Here is a 22087-nt window from a genome sequence, read left to right on the forward strand (position 1 = left end):
TCTGCTGATCTATCCAACACTAGGTCTTATTTCTTCAAACTGTATTATCTGTGCCCACTAATCAACCTCTCTTCATCCTCCCCCTCCTTCCTAGCTTCTGGTAATACCAATCTATTCTCTATTTTCTTGAGATCCACGTTTTTAGCTCCCATGTGAGAGAGAACATGCAATATTTGTTTCTGTGCTTGGTTTATTTTACTTCACATAATGACCTCTAACTCCATCCATGTTGCTGCTAATGACAGGATTTCATTCATTCTTCTGGCTGAATAATAGATACATTTTCTTTAGCCTTTTATCTATTGATGGGCACTTAGGTTGATTCCATGTTTTGGCTATCGTGAATAGTGCTGCAATAAACATGGGAGTGCAGGTATCTTTTTGATATATTGATTTCTTTCCTTTTGGAGAGAGATATATACCCAGTAGTGGAATTGCTGGAGGATACAGATCTATTTTTAGTTTTTTGAGGAACCTCTGTAGTCTTCCATGGTGGCTGTACCAATTTACATTCCCAATAGTGTACCAGGCAGGGCTCTCCTTTTTCCACATCCTCACTAGCATTCATTCTTTCTGCTTGGTAAAAGTAACTAATTGGGGTGAGATGATATCTCAGTGTGATTTTGATTTCCGTTTCTCTGATTAGTGTTGAACATTTTTTGATATATCTGTTGGCCATTTGTAGATCTTCTTTTGAAAATACCTATTCAGATCTTTTGGCTATTTTTAAGTTGGATTATTTGTTCTTTTTGCTATTGTTTGAGCTCCTTGTGTATTCTGGTTATTAATCCCTTGTTAAGATAGTTTGCAAATAAAGCATCCTCATCTTTCAAACTATACATTGTCACTTTCTCTGTGTTCCCTTTCCTGCCTGACCCTTTTCCCTTTCTGGCCTCTCTGTACATAGTGTTTACTCTTCTACTGTGGCACCTCCAATACTTCCTGGTACTTATGTACTTGTCTCTTCCTACTAGACGGTATGCTCAAAATTTATTCATCTTTATACCTCCAAGGCTTACGCCAGTACTTAGCACAAAACAGGTGCTTAGAAAATGATGGTAATTGGCTTGAGGGCAGAGATGGTGTCTTATCTCTTTGTATGTTGTGTTTAGTATGGTGGCTGGCAATTGTTTGGCACTCAAGTGTTTAAAGAATTAGAAAACACATTGGTGAGACCAAACTGAAAATATTATAAAACAACATTTAACTGTTTTAAATGAATTAAAGCTGCTGGGACAAATTATATCCACGATACTGAGAGAGACAATTTAGCATTGCCAGTTTTAAGGAACCATGAAGAAGAGGAAGGCACTCATTTACTGTATGCTTATCATATGCCAGGCATTGGGCTAGCTGTTCTACGTAGTTTCAGATGTGTTAGAAGCCTGGAGCTGGCAAATGTGGCTTTAGTCCACAGATTCTAGTGTGACGGCTTGGGACAATCCACCTGCTAACCCTCAAAATAACTTTTTCTTCTACTCTGTGATAGTCTTTCACATTCCCTACAGTGTGTGTGTGTTAGAAATTAGTTCATCAGCCTGGCAACACAGGGAGGCCCCGTCTCTACAAAAAAAAAAAAAAAAAGAAAACATTAGCCAGGTATGTGTGGTGCATGCCTATAGTCCCAGCTGCTCCAGAGGCTGACATGCAAGGACGCTTGAGCTCAGGAGGTCCAGGTTGCAGGGAGCTGTGATTGCACTATTATACCCCAGCCTGGGTGACAGAGTGAGATCCTGTCTCAACAACAAATTTTCTGTCTTACCTTATCTATCTATCTCAACAAAATAAAGAACAGGCATAGACATTTGAAAATAAAATTAACTTCTTAGGAAGAAGTTTCCTACTGCCAGGGATGGTAACCATAGGTGTGGGTAACTTCTTTATGGATACAGATGCATCTGATAGATGATTAATCCTGTTGATTTAAGGTTCTTCCCAGTGCCAAGATTTGATGAGGGGAAATTATAGCAATGGATCTAAATATGCCAAATTCTTTCAGGTGTATCCTGGGCTGCAGGGGATAGAGAGGGGGGTTTAGCTGAAGAATCTGCAACTTATCCCACTGCAAATAATGCATCCAGGCACTTCCTTTATTTTGCTTTCCATCCCCCGCCAGATCTTTTGAGGAAGATGCTTCTTCTGGATCACTGTCTCTTCGTGGTGCACTCAATGTAAGACTCCAGCAGGAAGATGGTTTCGTCCACCTGGATCTCACTGGCATCCAACCTGAGTGAAAAAGTAAAAGCATTTACCTAGACTGAATGTTCATTAGCATATTTAAGATTAGAGGCTAGGGTGGGTGTGGCCATGGATAACTGCTTGGTTACCCCTGAGAGTGGATGGAAAGAAAGCAGGAGAACCAGTAGATCATTTTGCCATTTACCAAGCATCTTTTATGTGCCAGACACCACGGAAACTGCTAAGAATGCAAAATACAGAGCCTCTGTCCCGGGGGAGGGTAGTCTTAATTGTTGTGGGATACAAAATCACAACACAAAAGTTGGTTGTTTTTGTATAACACTAGCAATGAACAATCCAAAAATGAAATAAGCAACCACTAACCTAGCATCCAAAAAAATACTTAGAAAGGCCAGATTTTTTTTTTTTTTTTTTTTTTTTATTATACTTTAAGTTCTAGGGTACATGTGCATAACGTGCAGGTTTGTTACATATGTATACTTGTGCTATGTTGGTGTGCTGCACCCATCAACTCGTCAGCACCCATCAGTTCATCATTTATATCAGGTATAACTCCCCAATGCAATCCCTCCCCCCTCCCCCCTAGAAAGGCCAGATTTGAGACACATTACTGAAGTAAAATTAAGCCAGTGCAGTGGCACTTGCCTGTAGTCCCAGCTACTTGGGAGGCTGAGCAGGAAGACTGTTTGAACCTAGGAGTTCAAGGCCAGTCTGGGTAACACAGCCAAAATCCCCTCTTAAAAAAAATTTACCAGTACTTGATGAACAAGAGAGTGTATATGGTGATGGCGAAGAAGCTGAGAACATCTTCAGAACTGCTAGTTTACAAAAATAGGTGGATTACATTCTGTTCAGTTAGCTGGAGAAGACAGTGAGTTTAGGTTTGCTCGTGCTAAGGTGGAGGGTTACAGATGTCAAAATGGATTTTCTGGATAGTATTTTGAAATGTAGGTCTGAAGTTTGTGATGCTTACTTGTTGACATTACGTTTCAGGGTCTCTAGCTGCTGACGTTCAGGAGCTGTGATCATCTCCTCTATTTCTTGTAACTGTGCTTCCTCTGCACCTGTAGCCTGCATAGATGCAATGATGGCTTCTACCCTCTGAGACTTTTCTAGTAGACGCCTGTCAAACAAACACAACTCTGAAACATGTTCCCTAACCTGGGAGATTCTCTTACCACGTATGTCTGAGGCACAGCCCACCACCCTTTTACCATTTTCCTGGTCAAAGTAGATAATGTTACCTTCTAAGGACATTTTCTAGAAACTTATTGGGAAATATAACTTTACTCCTGAAATTCTTACTGCCTCTCATTTGCACTTAAAGTTTGGTGCGTTTGTACATTTCTCATAAATTTAATCTGAAAAATTATTTCACTGGGAGCATGTTAGAAAAGTGTAGACTAATGCATGATTTATACTAATCTAAGCCAATGATTCAATACAAGTAGACTGGTTGCTATCTCTGTTGGTTCCTATTTCTCAAAAAAAAATTTTTTTTTGAGATGGAACGTCACTCTGTTGCCCAGGCTGGAGTGCAGTGGCATGATGTTGGCTCACTGCAAGCTCCACTCACTGGTTTAAGTGATTCTCCTGCCTTAGCCTCCTAAGTAGCTAGGACTATAGGTGCCCGCCACCACGCCCAGCTAATTTTTGTATTTTTAGTGAAGACAGGGTTTCACCATGTTGGCCAGGTTGGTCTCAAACTCCTGACCTCAAGTGATCCACCTGCCTCAGCCTCTTAAACAGGCGTGAGCCACCCTGCCAGGCCCAGCATCTATTAGTTCCTATTTCTAGAGGAAATTCCCCCCTTAGGCCCTTGACTTTGAAAAATGTAAATAACTCAGCTGAAAATGTTACTTACTTATTCTCTTTGGTTTCAAATTGCCTCCTTTCTATCAGGTTGGCTATGCTCTGAGGAAAGAGAAGACAGACCAAGGAATGTACATAGTTCTATTTCAGCAGCTCAGGGCGAAGTGGGCATATGAGGGGGACTTGTCCATGTGGAGTTACCTTATAGCACCTGTGCAACAACATTCGGGCAGCTGACAGGATGTTCACAGTATATAAATAGAAGGTCCTGGATGGGGCATGGTCTGGTGTTTTGGGAATTTCCTATTTGTCCAATAGAAAGAAAAATAACAGAAATTATACTGTTTTAGAACTGGCAAAGTACACACTCATTCCACCTGGAGTTACTCAGCCCTCTTTTTTACTTACACTTTCCTGTTTCCTAGTCATTCAGTACCTATGTTTATTTATTTATTTGTTTAGAGACTGGGTTTTGCTCTGTTACCTAGGATGGAGTGCGGTGGCGTGATATCGGCTTACTGCAACTTCTACCTCTGGCTCAAGCAATCCTCCCACCTCAGCCTCCCGAGTAGCCAGAACTACAGGCATGCACCACCATGTTCGGCTACTTTTTTAATTTTTTGGGGGTGGGGGGAGACATGGTCTCACTATATTGCCCAGGCTGGTCTTGAATTCCTGGGCTCAAATGAGCAGCCTGCCTTGGCTTCCCAAAGTGCTGAGATTACAGTTGTGCTCGACCCAGTCTCTGTGGTTTATGTCATAATTAGTCAAATGGAGAGCTGGGCTTCCCTGTTTTTTTATATGACTGTCAGCATCCTGAGCTGGGGAAGAAAGGGAAGGCAACTAACATTTACTGAGCAACTCTATGTGCCAGGTAAATTCTATTTGATCTTCACAGAAAACCATATTATTATTATTTTTGAGATGGAGTCTTGCTCTTTTGCCCAGGCTGGAGTGCAGTAGTGCAATCTTGGCTCACTGTAACCTCTGCCTCCTGGGTTCGAGCAATTCTCCTTCCTGTCTCCTGAGTAGCTGGGATTACAGACACACGCCACCATACCCAGCTAATTTTTGTATTTTTAGTACAGACAGGGTTTCACCAGGTTGGCCAGGCTGGTCTTGAACTCCTGACCTCAAGTGATCCGTCCACCGAGGCCTCCCAAAGTGCTGGGATTACAGGAATAAGCCACCGTGCCTGGCAACCATATTATTTTTATTATCACCATCCATCACTGTTTTATAGATGGGAAAAATGTAACTTGCTTAATGTAACTGGGTAAAGCAGAGCTCTAATCTGACTCCAAAATCCATTCTATTTACTCATAGGGTCTACTACATAGCCCTGCAGACTCAGTTAGATGTGTTGATAAATTTAAACTATTACAGAATTAAGGCTTAAGGAAGGACAGAAATAGAAGAGAAAAAAACAGGCAGGATGGGTTTGGGGTGACGTCCTGGCTGTGCCTCTTTTTTTTTTGAGACAGAGTCTCACTCTGTCACTCAGGCTGGAGTGCAGTGGCTCGATCTCGGCTCACTGCAACCTCCCCCTCTCGGGTTCAAAAGATTCTCCTTCCTGCCTCAGCCTCCCGAATAGCTGGGATTATAGGCGCATGCCACCAGTCCCAGCTAATGGTTTTGTATTTTAGTAGAGACGGAGTTATACCATGTTGGCCAGGCTGGTCTCGAACTCCTGACTTCAAGTGATCTGCCCACCTTGGCCTCCCAAAGTGCTGGGATTACAGGCGTGAGTCACTGTGCTGGGCTGCCTCTTTCTTACTAGGGCAGTTAAGGCCCCACATTATCCTCCAAGTGCTTGCTCCGTCTCTGTGAATCATGTTTTTCTGTCTCAGAGCTGGATACAGAGTTTGCTTGGGGGTTCAGTATGTTTCCCTAAGAAGTTTCTCTCACCCTAGGCCAGCATTGCTGGTTGGCAATTATTACACCCTTAGTTGGTTACCTGAAGTGACATGAAATTTTCTGAGAGCATCTTATATAGCATATCCTTTGCCTCCTTTGCAGGAATCATTGCAAAGTCTTCCACTTGCTTCTGCTCTAGGTGTTTCTTCTGCAAAACTAGACGGAATATTCTAGCACAGCGAGACCCAAATCTGGAAAGGAATGAAGAAAGCAAATGGCACGCTAACATAGAAGATTAGCTTTAGTTCCCAGTCATAGATGGGGTCGTTGTTCTATTCCATGTGTGGAGCCAGGACCAGAAAGGAACAGTTATCAGAAAATTATTCTACAGCTCCATAGGCTGGTGATGGTAAGGCATCACCAACTGATGTTAATTATAAGGCAGTCACCAACTGCTAACTCATTTGAGTGCCACAGTTCCTACATTTGTAAAGCAAAGGCTTTAGGGAGGCTGGTTAATTGGAATTAAACAGTAGGTTATTTTAGGGTAAAGAGCAGTATTAATGCGATCCATAGGAGTCCAGTGAAAAAATGGGGCAAAGTGTGCCAAGGTGTGGTTATACTGGTTGCTTACATAATGATCAAATTACTTCATTGGGGACAGGAAGTATGTGATCCCAAACCCAGTGTCCCCCTTACCTCTCCTGTACGACAGACTCCAGAGTGGCTGTGGCTAGGGATGCTAATGCCTTATGGAGGTCTTTACGTAGAGAATTAAGGTCACTCAGTAATGTTTTGGCCTAGTTATTGTGATCTGAGTTTTACGCCTAAGTTTCTAATTTATAATTAAATTTTAAAGCTATTTTGCTTTTCATGTTATAATTTATGGTTTCAGTTACGGTACATAAATATTCCAAAACTTTAATACAAGTGTTTAAGTAAGGGTTTTGCTTAACTACAATTTGGCTGATTGAAAGTCCTTTTTACTTCTTTTTTTTGAGACAGGGTCTCACTCTGTCACACAGGTTGGAGTACGGTGGTATCATCTCAGCAGCAACCCCTGTCTCCTGGGCTCAAGCGATCCTCCCACCTCAGCCTCCTGAGGAGCTGGACTACAAGCATGCATCATTACATCTGGCTAGTTTTTGTATTTTTTGTAGAGATGAGGTTTTGCCATGTTGCTTAGCTGATCTTGAACTCCTGGGTTTATGCAATTCGCCTGCCTCAGCCTCCCAAAGTCCTAGGATTACAGGTGTGAGCCACTATGCCTGGCTTCTTTTTACTTCTTTATCATCAATGCAGTTCACTGGAAATTAATAGAAAAATTTATTTAACAATTACTTCAATTTTCTAACTTATTTAGTGTAATAAACATTACCAAATCTTTCTTTCCTAAGGCACCATTCTGATTTATAGGTCAGGCTGCCTGACTCTAAGGAAATAACTGGTAAGGATACTGATGACATACATTCCTCCACCACTGTCGCCAGACTTTCCAACAAACTCTAGCTATTAAGAAAAAGAGAGAGTGTTAACTGAATGGAAAGTCCAGTGATTCTGTTTCCAATGGAACAAATCTGACCAAAAGTCTGCAGCAGGTAGCCCTCCCATCAAATGATGTGGAGAAATTGTCTGGGCTGGCTAGGTAGAGAATAACTCTACAGGAGAATGATACTAGATATCAGTGCAGAAGTAAATTATCAACAGTACAGACTAAAGAAAAAAGAAAAAAAGCAAAAACAGACTTACCGGATCATCTGCCAGCAGAGTGAGATACTGATCAAGAACTTGCTTAGAGATGTTATAGCCTACAGGTAGGGATCTGAAGATCTATGGAGCAAAAGACACTTAAAATGAGTGTGGGAACTTAGAACTCCTGACTTTACTGAAATAAAGATGTTTTAGGCTGGGCGCAGTGGCTAACACCTATAATCCCAGCACTTTGGGAGGCTGAGGCAGGTGGATCACTTTGGGTCAAGAGTTGGAGAGCCTGACCAACATGGTGAAACCCTGTCTCTAGTAAAAATACAGAATTAGCTGGACGTGGTGGTGCGTGCCTGTAATCCCAGCTATTTGGGAGGCTGAGGCAGGAGAATCGCTTGAACCTGGAAGGCAGAGGTTGCAGTGAGCCGAGATTGTGCCATTGCACTCTAGCCTGGGCTACAAGGGCGAAACTCCGTCTCAAAAAAAAAAAAAAGTTTCAATTTTATCACAAAACTGTCCAAAAATATTCATAGCAGGATTGTTTGTAAGAGTAAAAAACTAGAAACACCCAAATGACCAGTACTGAGGAGTACACTAAAATACAGCATGGCCATTAAGTGGAATATGATACGGTCATTATGAAGAGTGAGACAAATCTATAGAAACTGACATGAAAAGTTTTACATACACTGTCATATAAAAAAACAAGTTATAGAACAATATGAATAGGTTGGGTGCGGTGGATCACGCCTTTGTAACCCCAGCGCTTTGAGAGGCTGAGGTGGGCGGATCACTTGAGGTCAGGAGTTCGAGACCAGCCTGGCCAACATAGTGAAACCCTGTCTCTACTAAAAATACAAAATTTAGCCTGGTGTGGTGGTGTGTGTCTGTGATCCCAGCTACTCGGGAGGATGAGCAGGAGAATGCCTTGAACCCAGGAGACGGAGGTTGCAGTGAGCTGAGATCATGCTACTGTTCTCTGGCCTGGGTGAAAGAATGAGACTCTGTCACAAAAAAATGAAAGAAAAAAAAAAAAAGCCAAGCCAGTATGAATAGTCTCATTTTGGGGTTAAACAATACATACACCCACACATATGTTAGAGTATGCAAGGTCTGAATAAAGATATATATCAAACTTTTTTTTTTGAGACAGAGTCTCACTCTGTCTCCCAAGCTGGAATGCAGTGGTGCGATCTCAGCTCTCTGCAACCTCCCACTCCTGGGTTCAAGTGATTCTCTAGCCTCAGCCTCCCAAGTAGCTGGGACTACAGGCGCCCACCACCATGCCCGTCTAATTTCTGTATTTTTAGTAGAGATGAGTTTTCACCATGTTGGACTACACTGGTCTTGAACTCCTCAAGTGATCTGCCCACCTCAGCCTCCCAAAGTGCTGGAATTATATGTGTGAGGTGCTGCATCCGGCCTTTTTTTTTTTTTTTTTTTTGAGATAGGGTTTTGCTCTGTTGTTTAAGCTGTAGTGCAGTGGCATGATCACAGTTCACTGCAACCTCAAACTCCTGGGGTCAAGCAATCCTCCTGCCTCAGCCTCTCGAATAGCTGTGACTATAGGCATGTGGCACCACACCCAACTAATTTTTTTAAAAAAATTTTTTGTAGAGACGGGGGTCTGGTCTTGCCATGTTGCCCAGGTTGGTCTTGAACTCCTGGCCTCAAGGGATCCTTCTGCCTCAACCTCCCAAAGTTCTAGGATTACAAGTGTGAGTTATTGCACCTGGCTGTAGGATTTTAAAATAAACAATATAAAAATATAGGAATATTTAAGTAAATATAGTCATGCACCACAAAACATTTTAGTCAACAATGGACCGTGTACAGCTATGGTCCCATAAGATTATACTGGAGCTGAAAAATTCCCACTGTTTTGTGATTTCGTAGCTGTTGTAACATCATTGCACAATGCCGCTGTGAAACACATTACTCACGTTTGTGGTGAGGCTGGAGTGCAGTGGCATGATCTTGGCTCACTGCAACCTCTGCCTCCTGGGTTCAAGCGAAACTCCTGCCTCAGCCTCCTGAGTAGCTGGGACCACAGGTGCACGCCACCATGCCTGGCTAATTGTTTTTTTCTTTCGTATTTTAGTAGATGGGTTTCACCATGTTGCCCAGGCTGGTCTCGAACTCCTGAGCTCCAGCAATCCACCAGCCTCGGCCTCCCAAAGTGCTAGGATTACAGGCATGAGCCACCCCGCCCAGCCTGTTACTGTTTTTAATAAATACAGTGTAGCCTAAGTATGTAGACCTTCACATTCACATTTGCCATTCATTCACTGACTCCCCCAGGGCAACTTTTAGTCCTGAAAGCTCCATTCATGTTAAGTGCACTAAAGAGGTGTAGTTTTTTAATTTTTCATACCATATTTTTACTGTACCTTTTCTGTGGTTTAGATGTTTAGATACACAGATGCCACTGCATTACAACAGCCTACAGTATTCAGTACAGTAACATGCTGTACAGGTTTACAGCCTAGAAGCCATAGGCTATCCCGTATGGTCTTAGATGTGCTATAGGCTACACCATCTAGGTTCATGTAAGTACACCCTACGATGTTCACACAATGATGAAATCTCCTGACGACACATTTCTCAGAATGTATCCCTGTTGTTAAGTGGTGCATGACTGTATTACTATGAAACTAATATAAATAACACATATTGGATATATTAGATATCGGTATTTTAAATACAAGGGGTCAAATAATGTCCTGAATGCCAAGGCTCTCAGAATCCAAATCGTGGATTCTTAAAATGATTAGGAATAGGCTGTACTTGACGAACAGATACTTTGACTAAGTGAATAGTGTAGATTTTTAAAAGCTGGATCCTAAGAGACCAAACATTTCAGTGCTCACCACTTGAAGATAATCCCTGCTCCACATCAAACAAAACACCCTTCTCTATCAAGGCTCAGACCTCAACCCAAACCCAGGATCTGTGTATAATAAACGTTGTTAATACCCAAGAATCTGTCAGAAAGTTAGCGCAAGAACACGAAACTCACCTCATTGGAAGACAATGGCTGGGTGAAGGGAGCACTAGAGGAAGTGGTAATCTCACTCATTCGGAGCATGGTTCGCACAATCTCGCTGCTTGTCTGTTTGAAAAGTAAACTAGAATTCAGAAATCACAGTGCTGCTCCCGGCTCTCTGTGCCAATGGCCATATCTGACAAATAAGTAAATGTCCCTGATGACCAATGACAGACCCACTTAGGTATTACCTGGTCCATCCGGTTAGCGACTGCACTCACAATGGCTTGGTCACGGAAGTGTTGGTGGAATCTGTCAAGGTTGGCCTGCCAATAAATCCCATCATCTGGAATGGGCTGAGGAAGAGAAAAGATTTAGAGAGAAACATTTAGATATAATGTAAAGTTTTCTGGTGAGGAGCTTGGATTTAATGGTTCACCGTTTCTTTTCCTACACAGTAACAACTAAATTGGTTGGAGAAAAATCATTCAGTCATGTAGATTGGTGTCTAGACAAATCCCAACTTCAAACAGGTTCTCTAAGCTCATCTCGAATCTTTCTCTCCCTATTTTATTATTTTACTTTTTTTTTTGAGATGGAGTTTTGCTCTTGTCACCCAGACTGGAGTGCAGTGGCGTGATCTTGGCTCACTGGAACCTCTGCCTCTTGGGTTCAAGCGATTCTCCTGCCTCAGCCTACCAAGTAGCTGGGATTACAGGCAACCACCACTGAGCTAGGCTAATTTTTGTATTTTTAGTAGAGTTGGGGTTTTACAATGTTGGCTAGGCTGGTCTCGAACTCCTGACCTCAGGTGATCTGCCTGCCTCGGACTCCCAAAGTGCTGGGATTACAGGCGTGAGCCACCATGACCGGCCTTTCTCTCCCTATTTTAACTCTTCTCCATTACCCTCAAGTCTCCAACTTGACCCTTCTTCCTTCTCACTCCTGGCAGATGACTTTGCCTCTGATTTCACAGAGAAAATAGAAGCCACTAAGCCAGAAATTACTCAGCTCTGTGCACATCCTCACCACATTTCTTTCTTTTTTGTTCTTAACTCATATTTTCACTCACTTTTATCACAGCTGAAAAATGTTCCTTTTACCTAAGGTTAATGCCCATATTGGTATTCCAGATCTTACTCTCTCATTCATTCTTGGGGATCCAGCTCTATTTTACCCTGTCCTCTAACATCTTCAGGCTTTCCTTCTCTACTGCCTTCTTATCAGCCTTTACCCTGTCCAAGTCTCTTTTACTCTCGAATTCTCCTTCAACCCTATGCCTTCTCTTCTTTTCCTTACTGTCACAGGCAAGCTTCTCAAACAGTTGGCCATCCCAGCTGTTATCTTTATCTAGATTTACTTAACCCGTTTCCACCATTGTACTGAAATGTCAATTGTCACTTGCATTCCAGTGAAATTCCACAATTGTCCTTGAGGACTCTATGTTGTTAAGTTCAAATAATACTTTCCACTTCTGATCTTATTTAACCTTTTGGAAGCATATGACATGGTTGGACATTTTTTCCTTCTTAAAACTATGTGGCTCCTTGGATTTTATGACACCATTTTTTTTTTTCTTTTTAAAGACAGGGCAGGGTCTTTGTCACCCAGGCTGGAGTGCAGTGGTGTGATCATAGCTCACTGCAGCCTTGACCTCCTTGGGCTCAGGTGATCCTCTCACCTCAGCCTCCCGAGTAGCTGGGACCACAGGTGTGTGCCACCATGCTTGGGTAATTTTTGTATTTTTTGTAGAGACAGGGTCTCACCATGTTGCTCAGGATGGTCTCAAACTCCTAGGCTCAAGTGATCCGCCAGCCTTGCCCTTCCAAATTGTTAGGATTACAGGTGTGAGCCACTGGGCCTGGCTGACACCATTTTTTCTTGGTGCTACTTTGAACCTTTCTGGCCACCTTTCCTCAGTCTCCACAGATTTCTCTTTCAGATCCCACCTGTAATACTAGTGTTTTGTCAGGGTTCTGTCCATACCTTTCTTTTCTTTTTATTCTACACGCTCTACTTGGGTAATTTTATCTGCTCTCCAGGCTTCAACTACTGGTGCATTTCCAAATATGTCACTCTATCCTAGAACCCTCTCTCTCTTTTTTTGAGACGGAGTTTTGCTCTTTCGCCCAGGCTGGAGTGAAGTGGCACAATCTCGGCTCACTGCAACCTTCACCCTCCAGGTTCAAGCGATTCTCCTGCCTCAGCTTCCTGAGTAGCTGGGATTACAGGCCTGTGCCACCACGCCTGGCTAATTTTTGTATTTTTAGTAGAGATGGGGTTTCGCCATGTTGGCTAGGCTGGTCTTGAATTCCTGACCTCAGGTCATCCACTCGCCTCGGCCTCCCAAAGTGCTAGGATTACAGGCATGAGCCACCGCACCTGGCCTATCCTAGAACCCTCCATTACGCTTCAGATGCATAGACTCAGCTGCCTATTTGACACTGTCACCTTTTCTCCAAACTGTTCTGTTTTGTAAGTTTTCAGGTAACTGCATTATAACCATCCCAATTTTTTTTTTTTTTTTTTTTTTTTTGAGACAGGGTCTTGCTCTGTTGCCCAAGCTGTAGTGCAGTGGCACAATTGTGGCTCACTGCAGCCTTGACTTCCTGGGCTCAAGTGATCCTCCCACCTCAGCCCCTGAGTAGCTGGGACTACAAGCATGTGCCACCAGGTCTGGTGGATTTTTTTTTTTCTGGTAGAGATCGGGTCTATGTTGTCCAGGCTGGTCTCAAACTCCTGGGCTCAAGTGGTTCTTCTGCGTCAGCCTCCCAAAATGCTGGGATTACAGGTGAGAGCCACTGTGCCTAAACAATTTCTTTATTTCTCTCTCTCTTTTTTTTTTTTGGAGATGGAGTCTCACTCTGTCACCCAGGATGGAGTTCAGTGGCGCGATCTCAGTTCACTGCAACCTCTGCCTCCCAGGTTCAGGCCATTATCTTGCTGCAGACTCCCAAGTAGCTGTGATTACAGGCACCCACCACCATGGCCAGCTAATTTTTGTATTTTTAGTAGAGACGGGGTTTCACCATGTTGACCAGGCTGGTCTCGAGCTCTGACCTCAGGTGATCCACCTGCCTCGGCCTCCCAAAGTGCTGGGATTACAGACGTGAGTCACTGTGCTTTGCCGGCCAACCCAATTTCTTAAGCTACAAACTTGGGTATCACCCCTAGTCCCTTGCTGTCCATATCTACCATCCCATTACCAAGTTCTATCTATTCTTTATAGTTATCAGATATCTACTTTTCTCTCTCCTATCATTACCTTATTTCAGACTCTAAATCTTGGCCCATCTGGATTACTACAATAGCCTCCTAACTGGTTTTTCTTTTTTCTTTTTTTTCCCTTTAAAACATAGCACACACTACAAAAGGAGTAACTGGGTTTTCTCCTTCTAATTTTGTTTTGCATCATTCTTCCCATTTCTTAGAGTAGTGCTTTTTTTTTTTTTTTTTTAAACTGTTTTGGGTCACAGTTCCTTTGAAGAATGTAATGAAAGGTATGGAGAGCTTCACTGAAAAATGCACATAAGTACAAGCAGACTCTCTGAAATCCATGCATGGAGTAGTACAGGTTCGGAACTGCTATGCTATAATAATCTTTCTAACATATAAATCCAGTTACTTCATTTCCCTGCTTAAAATCCATCAATGGCTCTCCCTTGTCTTCAGGATAAAGTCCACACCTCTTAGACAAACATGTACACAAATAATAAATAATTCCAGTTATAAATATAAATGCTGTGAAGTATATGAAATGAGAAATGTGGTAGGGACCAGTGTAGGAGAGGACAATGGTGCTTGAAGTCTGAAAAGAGCATTTAAGACAGAAATGATACAGAGACCACTACATGAAGATCTGGGGACAAACATTTGAAGCCGGAGGCATGATAAGGGCCAAAGTCTAAAGACTAGAAAGAGTTTGACATGTTTAAGAGATAGAAAGTCAGCAGGGAGAACACAGTGAGCAAGACGGAGATGAGGCAGAGGTGAGGTTGAAGAGCCCTGTCTCCAACAGATCATATGAAGACCTAGATCATATAAGGCTTCCTAGCCCGTATCTTGGATTTCTTCTAAGAGTAAAGGAAAGCTATTAAAGGAGTTTAATCAGTGGATGTATTGTTTTGTTTTGAACTTAGAAAGTCATTTTGGCTACTCAGTAGGTAAGAATGCAGCTAAGGAGATCATTAATGAAAGGGTTAGGAAAGAGTTGATGAGAGATGGCAGATAAAAGATGAGAAATGGTTGGATTTGAGGTAATTTTGGAAACTGGGCTGATATGTTTTACTGTGAGATTAGAGGGATCCAAGGATTTTGGCCTAAGCAGAAATGGTGGTGTCCTAGGTGGCTGGCCTAGGTGGTAGTGTCTTTTACTAAGATGAGGAATCAATTACTCTGTTTTGGCCACACTAAGTTTGAGATGCTTACTGACATCTTTATAGGCATGCTAAGAAGGCACTGAATATTAGTTCAGGCCTATGTATAGTTTTTAGACCCATTTTTCACCACTGGTCCCTATAGTTTTTTAGGTTCTTGCTATATTGAGCAACCTAAACTTTTTCTAGGCCCCTTTTTACATAAGCTGTTACCTCTGTTCAATGAAAGAATTAAGGCTCAGAAGGGAGACAGTAATAGTTCCTTCTTTGTTAGTCTATTTCTAATATTTAATGAGGTTCATAATCCTACTGCTTCTTAGCTCAGGAAGCTTTAAGCTCTCTTGGGGCTTGTTATCTGAGTGCTCTTTCTGGCCTGCTTCAGGGTGAGGACTTCTAATCAAGAAGCCCCATTACCTCCTTGTTATCTGTAGTATGTTTTGGTCTCTTGGCCTTGGGTTCCCCAGCAGCATCTTCATCAGATGATCTGCGCCTTTTACCTTTTCCTGCCAAACAAACAATTGAACACTTAGACTGTATCTCATACGATGACAGCAAATGACCAAATATGAGAGCAGGTGTCTTTCATTCCAAAGACATCTGTAGCTGCCTCTAGATCAGAGTTGCTTAGGGGTCTGAAGAGCTATAAGAAACTCAAGTAAAGGATGAAATAATCTGAAACTCAACATGTTCAAAAAGAAGCTTATAGTCTTTCTCCTCCAATACTCTCTTTCATGGCCAATGTTATCACCATCCTCCCACATGTGCAAGTCAGACACACAAATGTCATTCTTAATACTTGTCTCCTTCACCCTCTGTTTCATTTTCCACCAGTCTGTCAACATTTACCTTTGCCCCATTCTCCCATCCTTTCTGTAGACAAAAAATCTTTTAAAAGTATAAATTAGATCATGTCATTTCCTTAAAAATCCTTTAGTGGTTTTCCTTTGCTCTTAGCATAAAGAACAAATGCTCTATAAGGTCTTACTTGATTTAGTCCCTGCCTGTCTCCCATGCAAGTACTAAGCAGGTCGATCCTGATTAGCTTCTGATATCAGACCCCTGCCTATCTATGTCTCTAACCTTATCTCATGCCTCTTTTGCTTTGCTTACAATGCCTTAGCTATACTGACATTCTCTCATTCCCTCAAATGCTTTTTTTTTTTTCTTTTTTGAGACGGAGTCTTGCTCTGTTACCCAGGCTGGAGTGCGACAGAGCTGGAGTGCAATGGCATGATCTCAGATCTTGGCTCACTGCAAGCTCTGCCTCCTGGGTTCATGCCATTCTCCTGCCTCAGCCTCCAGAGTAGCTGGGACTACAGCACCCGCCACCATGCCCGGCTAATTTTTGTAATTTTTTTTTTTTAGAGACAGGGTTTCACTGTGTTAGCCAGGATGGTCTTGATCTCCTGACCTCGTGACCCGCCTACCCCAGCCTCCCAAAGTGCTGGGATTACAGGCGTGAGCCACCGTGCCTGGTCTACAAAATGCTGTTTTTTTTTTTTTTTTTTTTTTTACTACATACTATTCCCTTTGCCAAAAATGCTTTTCCTCTGTTACCTCACTGTTAGCTTCCACTTTAAATCTTAGCTCAAATGTCACCTTCTCAAAGAAACATGAGGCCTAAACTCCCAGATGAATCCCGTCCCTCAGTATGTATTTTCCTCTTTTTTTCTGAGATGGTCTCACTCTGTCGCCCAGGCTGGAGTGCAGTGGCACAGTCTTGGCTCACTGCAACCTCTGTCTCCTGGGTTCAAGCAATTCTCCTGCCCCAGCCTTCCGAGTAGCTGGGATTACAGGCGTACACCACCATAACTGGCTAATTTTTACAATTTTAGTAGACATGGGGTTTCACCATGTTGCCCAGGCTGGTCTGGAACTCCTGGCCTTATGCAATTCGCCTGCCTCAGTCTCCCGAAGTCTCCATTATATATTTTCATAACACCTCATACTTTACCTTCATGGTACTTATCACAGTTTAAATATATATTGATGTGATTTTCTGATTAATGTATGTGTCATAATACTATGACAGTTCCTTCATAGGAATATTTCCTTCATAGTACTTATCACCGTTTAATGATATATCGATGTGATTTTCTGATTAATGTATGTCTCCTAAAGCCCCATGACAGAGACCATGATTTTTTCATTGTTATACACCACGATGTTTGACACATAGCAAATGTTCAGACTGATTGGTAAATCTGATTTACCAATGGTAAATGTTCAACTGATTCATACATTTGACAATCAATCAAGAAGAATCCACAATTAAGGCAAGTCACAGTTCCAGGGGTTAAAATTCCTTACCTATCAAGCTCAGCTTAGGAACCAGGTACATGTCCTTTTCATTAATGACAAGTGTGGGGGCAGGTGGTGGTGGCCCAGGGTCTGAATTCTCAGTGGTAGGTACTGAGGGGCAGCGTTGTACAAAGTGTGTGTCTGCCAGTCGTACAAATGTGTTTGATACTTCAGCATAGTCCATGGTCTTGCCATCTGTATAAGAGGAGGAAAAAGGCAGATGAGACGGCCTAAGATAGCTCAGGGTCCATTCCTGTAGCCAGCTGATCTATGCTTTTGTTAACAACTATGGATATAGTACTGACCCTCCATGGTCTCTGTGAGCCGGTCTGCCACCTTCTTCACAACAGCTGACATTGTCAGTTTGCCATTCAACAGAAGCTCCTCAACGATCAGTTCTCCAGTGTCACTGTACAGAGTTTTGGTAGTATAGATGTACCGGGGATATCTAAGCATTCGCAATACCCGGCTGCACTGGGCTTCATACTCCACCACACCACGTTTGTGCACTTGATAACTCACCAGGTTATGTTGGATGAGAACACACAGGGCTTTTTTCACCTAGATGGGACATAAAGAGAAGAGAGGAAAGACCTGAAGATATAGCTCATTACTGCTGGGAATTTTTTGTCCAACAACTTACTAAGCATCAGAAAATGGCTAGATAATTTCTGCACTTATTTCCTCTCTCCATTGGAGTAGCTAATAAGAATCAGACATCAATACAATAAATCAGGAAGATTCTTTGCTATATTTACTCTGATCCTTATCTTTCAAAACACAATTTACTGTCATCATTCTCATTCCTTAAAGGCAGTACTGAGATTAACAGACCTATTGTGAATAAATGAGGTATGGCATGGGAAGAGCAAAGATTTGCCTAAAAGCTGTGATGAACTAGGAACACTTTGAGAAACAAAATGTAGATGCCTAAGTCCTATCCTTTTCTTCCCCAAATAACATTGTTCTGCTCCCAGGGCAAGTTTTCTTCATTTTTCCTTTTCTGGGGTGAGAAGAACAATATTCAAAGGTGGGTGAGATAAATCAGTGAAATTAGAGAAAATTAATGTCATTTAGACATACCTGATCCAGTGATGTTCCTGTGTCATGGGCAATTACTCTTAGTGGCTGGCTGCCGGTTCTTATCAGATGGACTCCAATTTTTCCTACAATCTCTCCAAAATGCTCTTGCAGCAACAAAGAACACAGCTTAATTTCTGCTTGAGTCATGGTACTGGGGAGTCTGAGAGCTAGAGAAAAAACACCAAAACGGTACAATGGAAAGTCTTTCATGCTGGAAGCAGAGCTGCTGAGTGTAAATTCATGTATTCTTTATGGAGGGCAATTTGACAATACGTATCAAAAAGCCTTAAAAATCTTGCATATGTTTGAAACAACAATTTCTTTTCGGATATTGTGTCCAAAGAAAGAATAAAAAGCTAATAATAATAAATTCATTAGTCCTCTTTATAATACAGACTTACTGGAAACAATCTAACGTCTAACAATAAATGATAGCATAACCATACAATGGCATACTACGCCAACAAAGTTATTTAGTACCATATGTATTCCTGTAGAAGAAAATTATTCATAATAGGCCAGCGCTGTGGCTCATGCCTGCAATCCCAGCACTTTGGGAGGCCAAGGTGGGCGTATCACGAGGTCAGGAGTTTGAGAACAGCCTGGCCAACATAGTGAACTCCTTCTATACTAAAAATACAAAAAAAATTTAGCTGGGCGTGGTGGTGGGCGCCTGTAATCCCAGCTACTTGGGAGGCTGAGGCAGGAGAATCGCTTGAAGCCAGGAGACGGAGGTTGCAGTGAGCCGAGATCGCGCCACCGCACTCCAACCCGGGCGACAGTGCGAGACTCCGTCTCCAAAAAAAGAAACCCCCCCCCAAAAAAAAGAAGAAAATTATTCATAATATATTAAGTGACAGAAGCTGAAAAAATATAAAAATTCAATTATTGTAAAAAGAAAAATGTATGCATAGAAAAAGACTATGCATCAAATATACCTCTATGGGATTATGCATGATTCTGATTTTCTTTAAAGATTGGGAGTAGATGATTTTGCAGTCTGTCACAGACCTTAGTTTCTACACTTCATTGCTTGGAAAAATTAAGGTCACTGTTCACAGCCCGGTGGAAGTGACCAGGCAGTGTTATTCTTAGTTCATAAAGGAAATGATAATTTCGAAAAAGAAATTTAGGCGGTAAAGGACTGCTTCTCAACAGGGTGTGTCAAATAGGAGATGAGGTTACGTTGTTTGCAGGACAGTATTCAATTCTCAAACTTCTACTCCTTGACAAAGTTGACACAATCAGAAACGGACGTAGTTTATTACACGATTACTTTCTTATTACAAATTGCTACCAAGCATTACTTATTTCTTCCAATTCCTAAGAAGCCTCAGTATCACCAGAGACCTATTTCGTCCATCCGCGTATCTTTGGAGAAGCATTCCCAGATCCCTTGCCATCCTCGGAAAGGACTTCCAAGACGCTTGGCTCCTAGCTCTACACTCCCTTTACACAGGTTCCCATTCCGGATTTGGTCTCTTGGTCCAGTCAGTGTTGCCACGTTCAGACAGCATTTTCCACTAACCTCAGGATCAGCGCAGTTCAGAGGCACCAACCCCAACGCTGCTGAGCTTCCCGCGACGCCTTCCTGCGGCTCCCTCAGGCCTTCTGAGCGGAAGTTGAGCCCACCGCCCTTTCAAGGAAGAGGACGGCCACCGAAGAGGACGCGGAAAGGCAAAAAGCGCGTGCCGCTCTACCCCAGAGTTTCGGCGACTTCCGGGGACGCTCTTTCTTTCTTCTCGCTGGAAGGCTGGAGGACCAGCGAGGGGCTGTTTGTGGAGCCGGCGGGCGGGCGGTTTGCTTCTCCTTCCTGCGCTTATTTGGTGCTGGGAGGCGGGCCGCAGGGTTGCTGTTGGCGCCGCCGCCTCTCTGGGTCTGGCCGACTCACGTGACCGACGCGGGCTCTGAAGCGGTGGGCCGCACCGAGGCGGCGGTGGCTACTGCAGCCCGGGAGGTAGCGGCCTGGCGAGGGACGGGCCGGCTGCCCTCTAGGACGGCCGCGGCGGAGGACAAAAATGGCGGAGGCTTCGGCAGCCGGGGCGGATTCGGGCGCCGCTGTAGCCGCCCACCGGTTTTTCTGCCACTTTTGCAAGGGCGAGGTCTGCCCCAAACTACCGGTAAGAGCCCCCGTGTTCTCTGTACTTGGGAACCTCATAGATTCCTGGCCCCGATGTCCCAGAACTGGGTCTGGAGCTTTCCGCACACCCTTGACTCCCCGGACATCGGTCTGCCGAATACCTGCTGCCCACTTTTCCAGCCACTGGTCCTAAACCCTGGACGTCACGGCTCCGGCCCCGTACCTCCTGCCTACCTCTTAATTCATCCTGGGCTGCTTCACCTGATCTCACCTCTTTACCTCCCCTGTCCTTATTATTATTATTTTTTTCTTAGCAAGTTTCCCTCTGATAACTCTCCCCTCAATTTTCTTGCATTCTTTTATACCTGGTCTTTTCCCCACGATGACCTCCCCCCATACTCCTGTGGCTTCTCACCTTGCTCTACGTTCTTTTCCACTTTTCACTCCCCCCGCCCCCGCCACCTCCCTTGTCAGTGAAGCAAAATACCGGATTGCTGAGGATTGTCCCTATTCGGTTTTCTCTGGGGAAGGAAGGAAGCACAGAAAGGGGGTTGGATGGTATCTGTGAGGCGAAAAGGAGGATTTTGCTCTTCAGTGGTTTCCAGGGTCCTTGTGAAAGTGAAAATAGCAGCGTACTAATGACTTGCAGGACGGCCTGCACTCCTATCACTATTGAAGGAAATGGCTTTAGGAAGAAGGCAGGACGTACTGTTTCAACTTCGTTTATTTTAGTTGTCATGTTGCCAGTGTCTTTAATACTATTGTTCCGCCCCTCGCCCTGTCCTTTTCTTCACTTAAGAAAAAGAGCCGGGACAGAATGTTGGGGTTGCTTCCTCTGACATGAAATTGGTTTTCACGAGTTTCTGCCAGACTGTTATCTCCTTGAGAGGCAGTGCTGTGGTTGTGAAGAAAGCACTTTTGTAGGTCAGGCGCAGTGGCTCAGGTCTGTAATCCCAGTACTTTGGGGGACGAGGCAGGAGGATTGCTTGAGGCCAGGAGTTTGAGACCAGCCTGGGCAACACAGTGAGACTCCTCTCTACAAAAAACAAACAACACTTATGCAGCTTATTAGCCAGCACTAGCATCACAAACCCAGAAGCTGTTTTGGGTTGGGTTGTAGCTACTACGAGGAGCTCCCCCAGGGTGAATGTCAGTCCTGTCTTTAGCCAACTGTCTTCATGGTTGTTCCGTTCCTTAGAAGTGTCCAGGTTCAGTCTTACCATAGAGTGGCAACGTAATTTATGTTTATATTTATGGTGTCTCAGATACAGTGTAGGAGGAAGCCTTCTAAAGTGAGTCTGTATATCTTATTTCTTAGAAACAAATGGAGTCCAGTGAATAAGTGCTTAAAGGATGTTTTATGGTCTTCTCTCACTCAAAAGTTTTGTTTAAGGCATTATGATATATTCTATCCTCTCTACTTGCCTCACCCCCAACGTTGGAGTCATAGTTGCATATAAATGCACTTAGCTTTTTTTTTTTTTTCCTTTGAGACAGTCTCCCTCTATCACCCAGGAGCATGATTTTGGCTGACTGCAACCTCTACCTGCTGGGTTCAAGCGAGTCTCCTGCCTCAGCCTCCAGGTAGCTGGGACTATAGGCACGTGACCACTACACCCTGGCTAATTTTTGTATTTTTAGTAGAGACGGAATTTCACCTTGTTGGCCAAGCTGGTCTCAAACTCTTGA

At 43.3% G+C, this 22087-nt stretch overlaps 2 protein-coding genes across 4 annotated transcripts in view; one reads left to right on the forward strand and one right to left on the reverse strand.

Moving 5' to 3' along the window:
- Positions 1-172: 172 nt before the first annotated feature.
- Positions 173-20745, reverse strand: POLR3C (RNA polymerase III subunit C). Its single transcript, XM_023198648.2, has 15 exons — positions 19847-20745; positions 18319-18485; positions 17541-17796; positions 17245-17430; positions 15349-15437; positions 10810-10914; positions 10592-10684; positions 7618-7698; positions 7326-7377; positions 6568-6628; positions 5969-6119; positions 4213-4314; positions 4064-4113; positions 3173-3322; positions 173-2226 (listed from the first exon to the last, which is right to left on the reverse strand). Exons 2-15 carry the CDS (start codon positions 18463-18465, stop codon positions 2145-2147), a joined length of 1605 nt encoding a protein of 534 aa, XP_023054416.1. The 5' UTR covers positions 18466-18485; positions 19847-20745; the 3' UTR covers positions 173-2144.
- The window catches only part of RNF115 (ring finger protein 115), a 79420-nt gene continuing 77301 nt past the window's right edge, over positions 19969-22087 (forward strand). For 2 of the 3 annotated variants that reach the window (XM_023198651.3, XM_023198650.2), the window contains exon 1: positions 19969-20438. Coding sequence is in view for 1 of the 3 variants with exons in the window: in XM_023198649.2 (XP_023054417.1) it covers positions 20337-20438 (102 nt within the window). In the remaining 2 variants the exon portion in view is untranslated. The remainder of the gene's footprint in view (positions 20439-22087) is intronic. The other variant, XM_023198649.2, reaches the window with a different exon arrangement.

Source organism: Piliocolobus tephrosceles, chromosome 1, assembly GCF_002776525.5.
Source record: "Piliocolobus tephrosceles isolate RC106 chromosome 1, ASM277652v3, whole genome shotgun sequence".
Lineage (NCBI taxonomy): Eukaryota > Metazoa > Chordata > Mammalia > Primates > Cercopithecidae > Piliocolobus > Piliocolobus tephrosceles.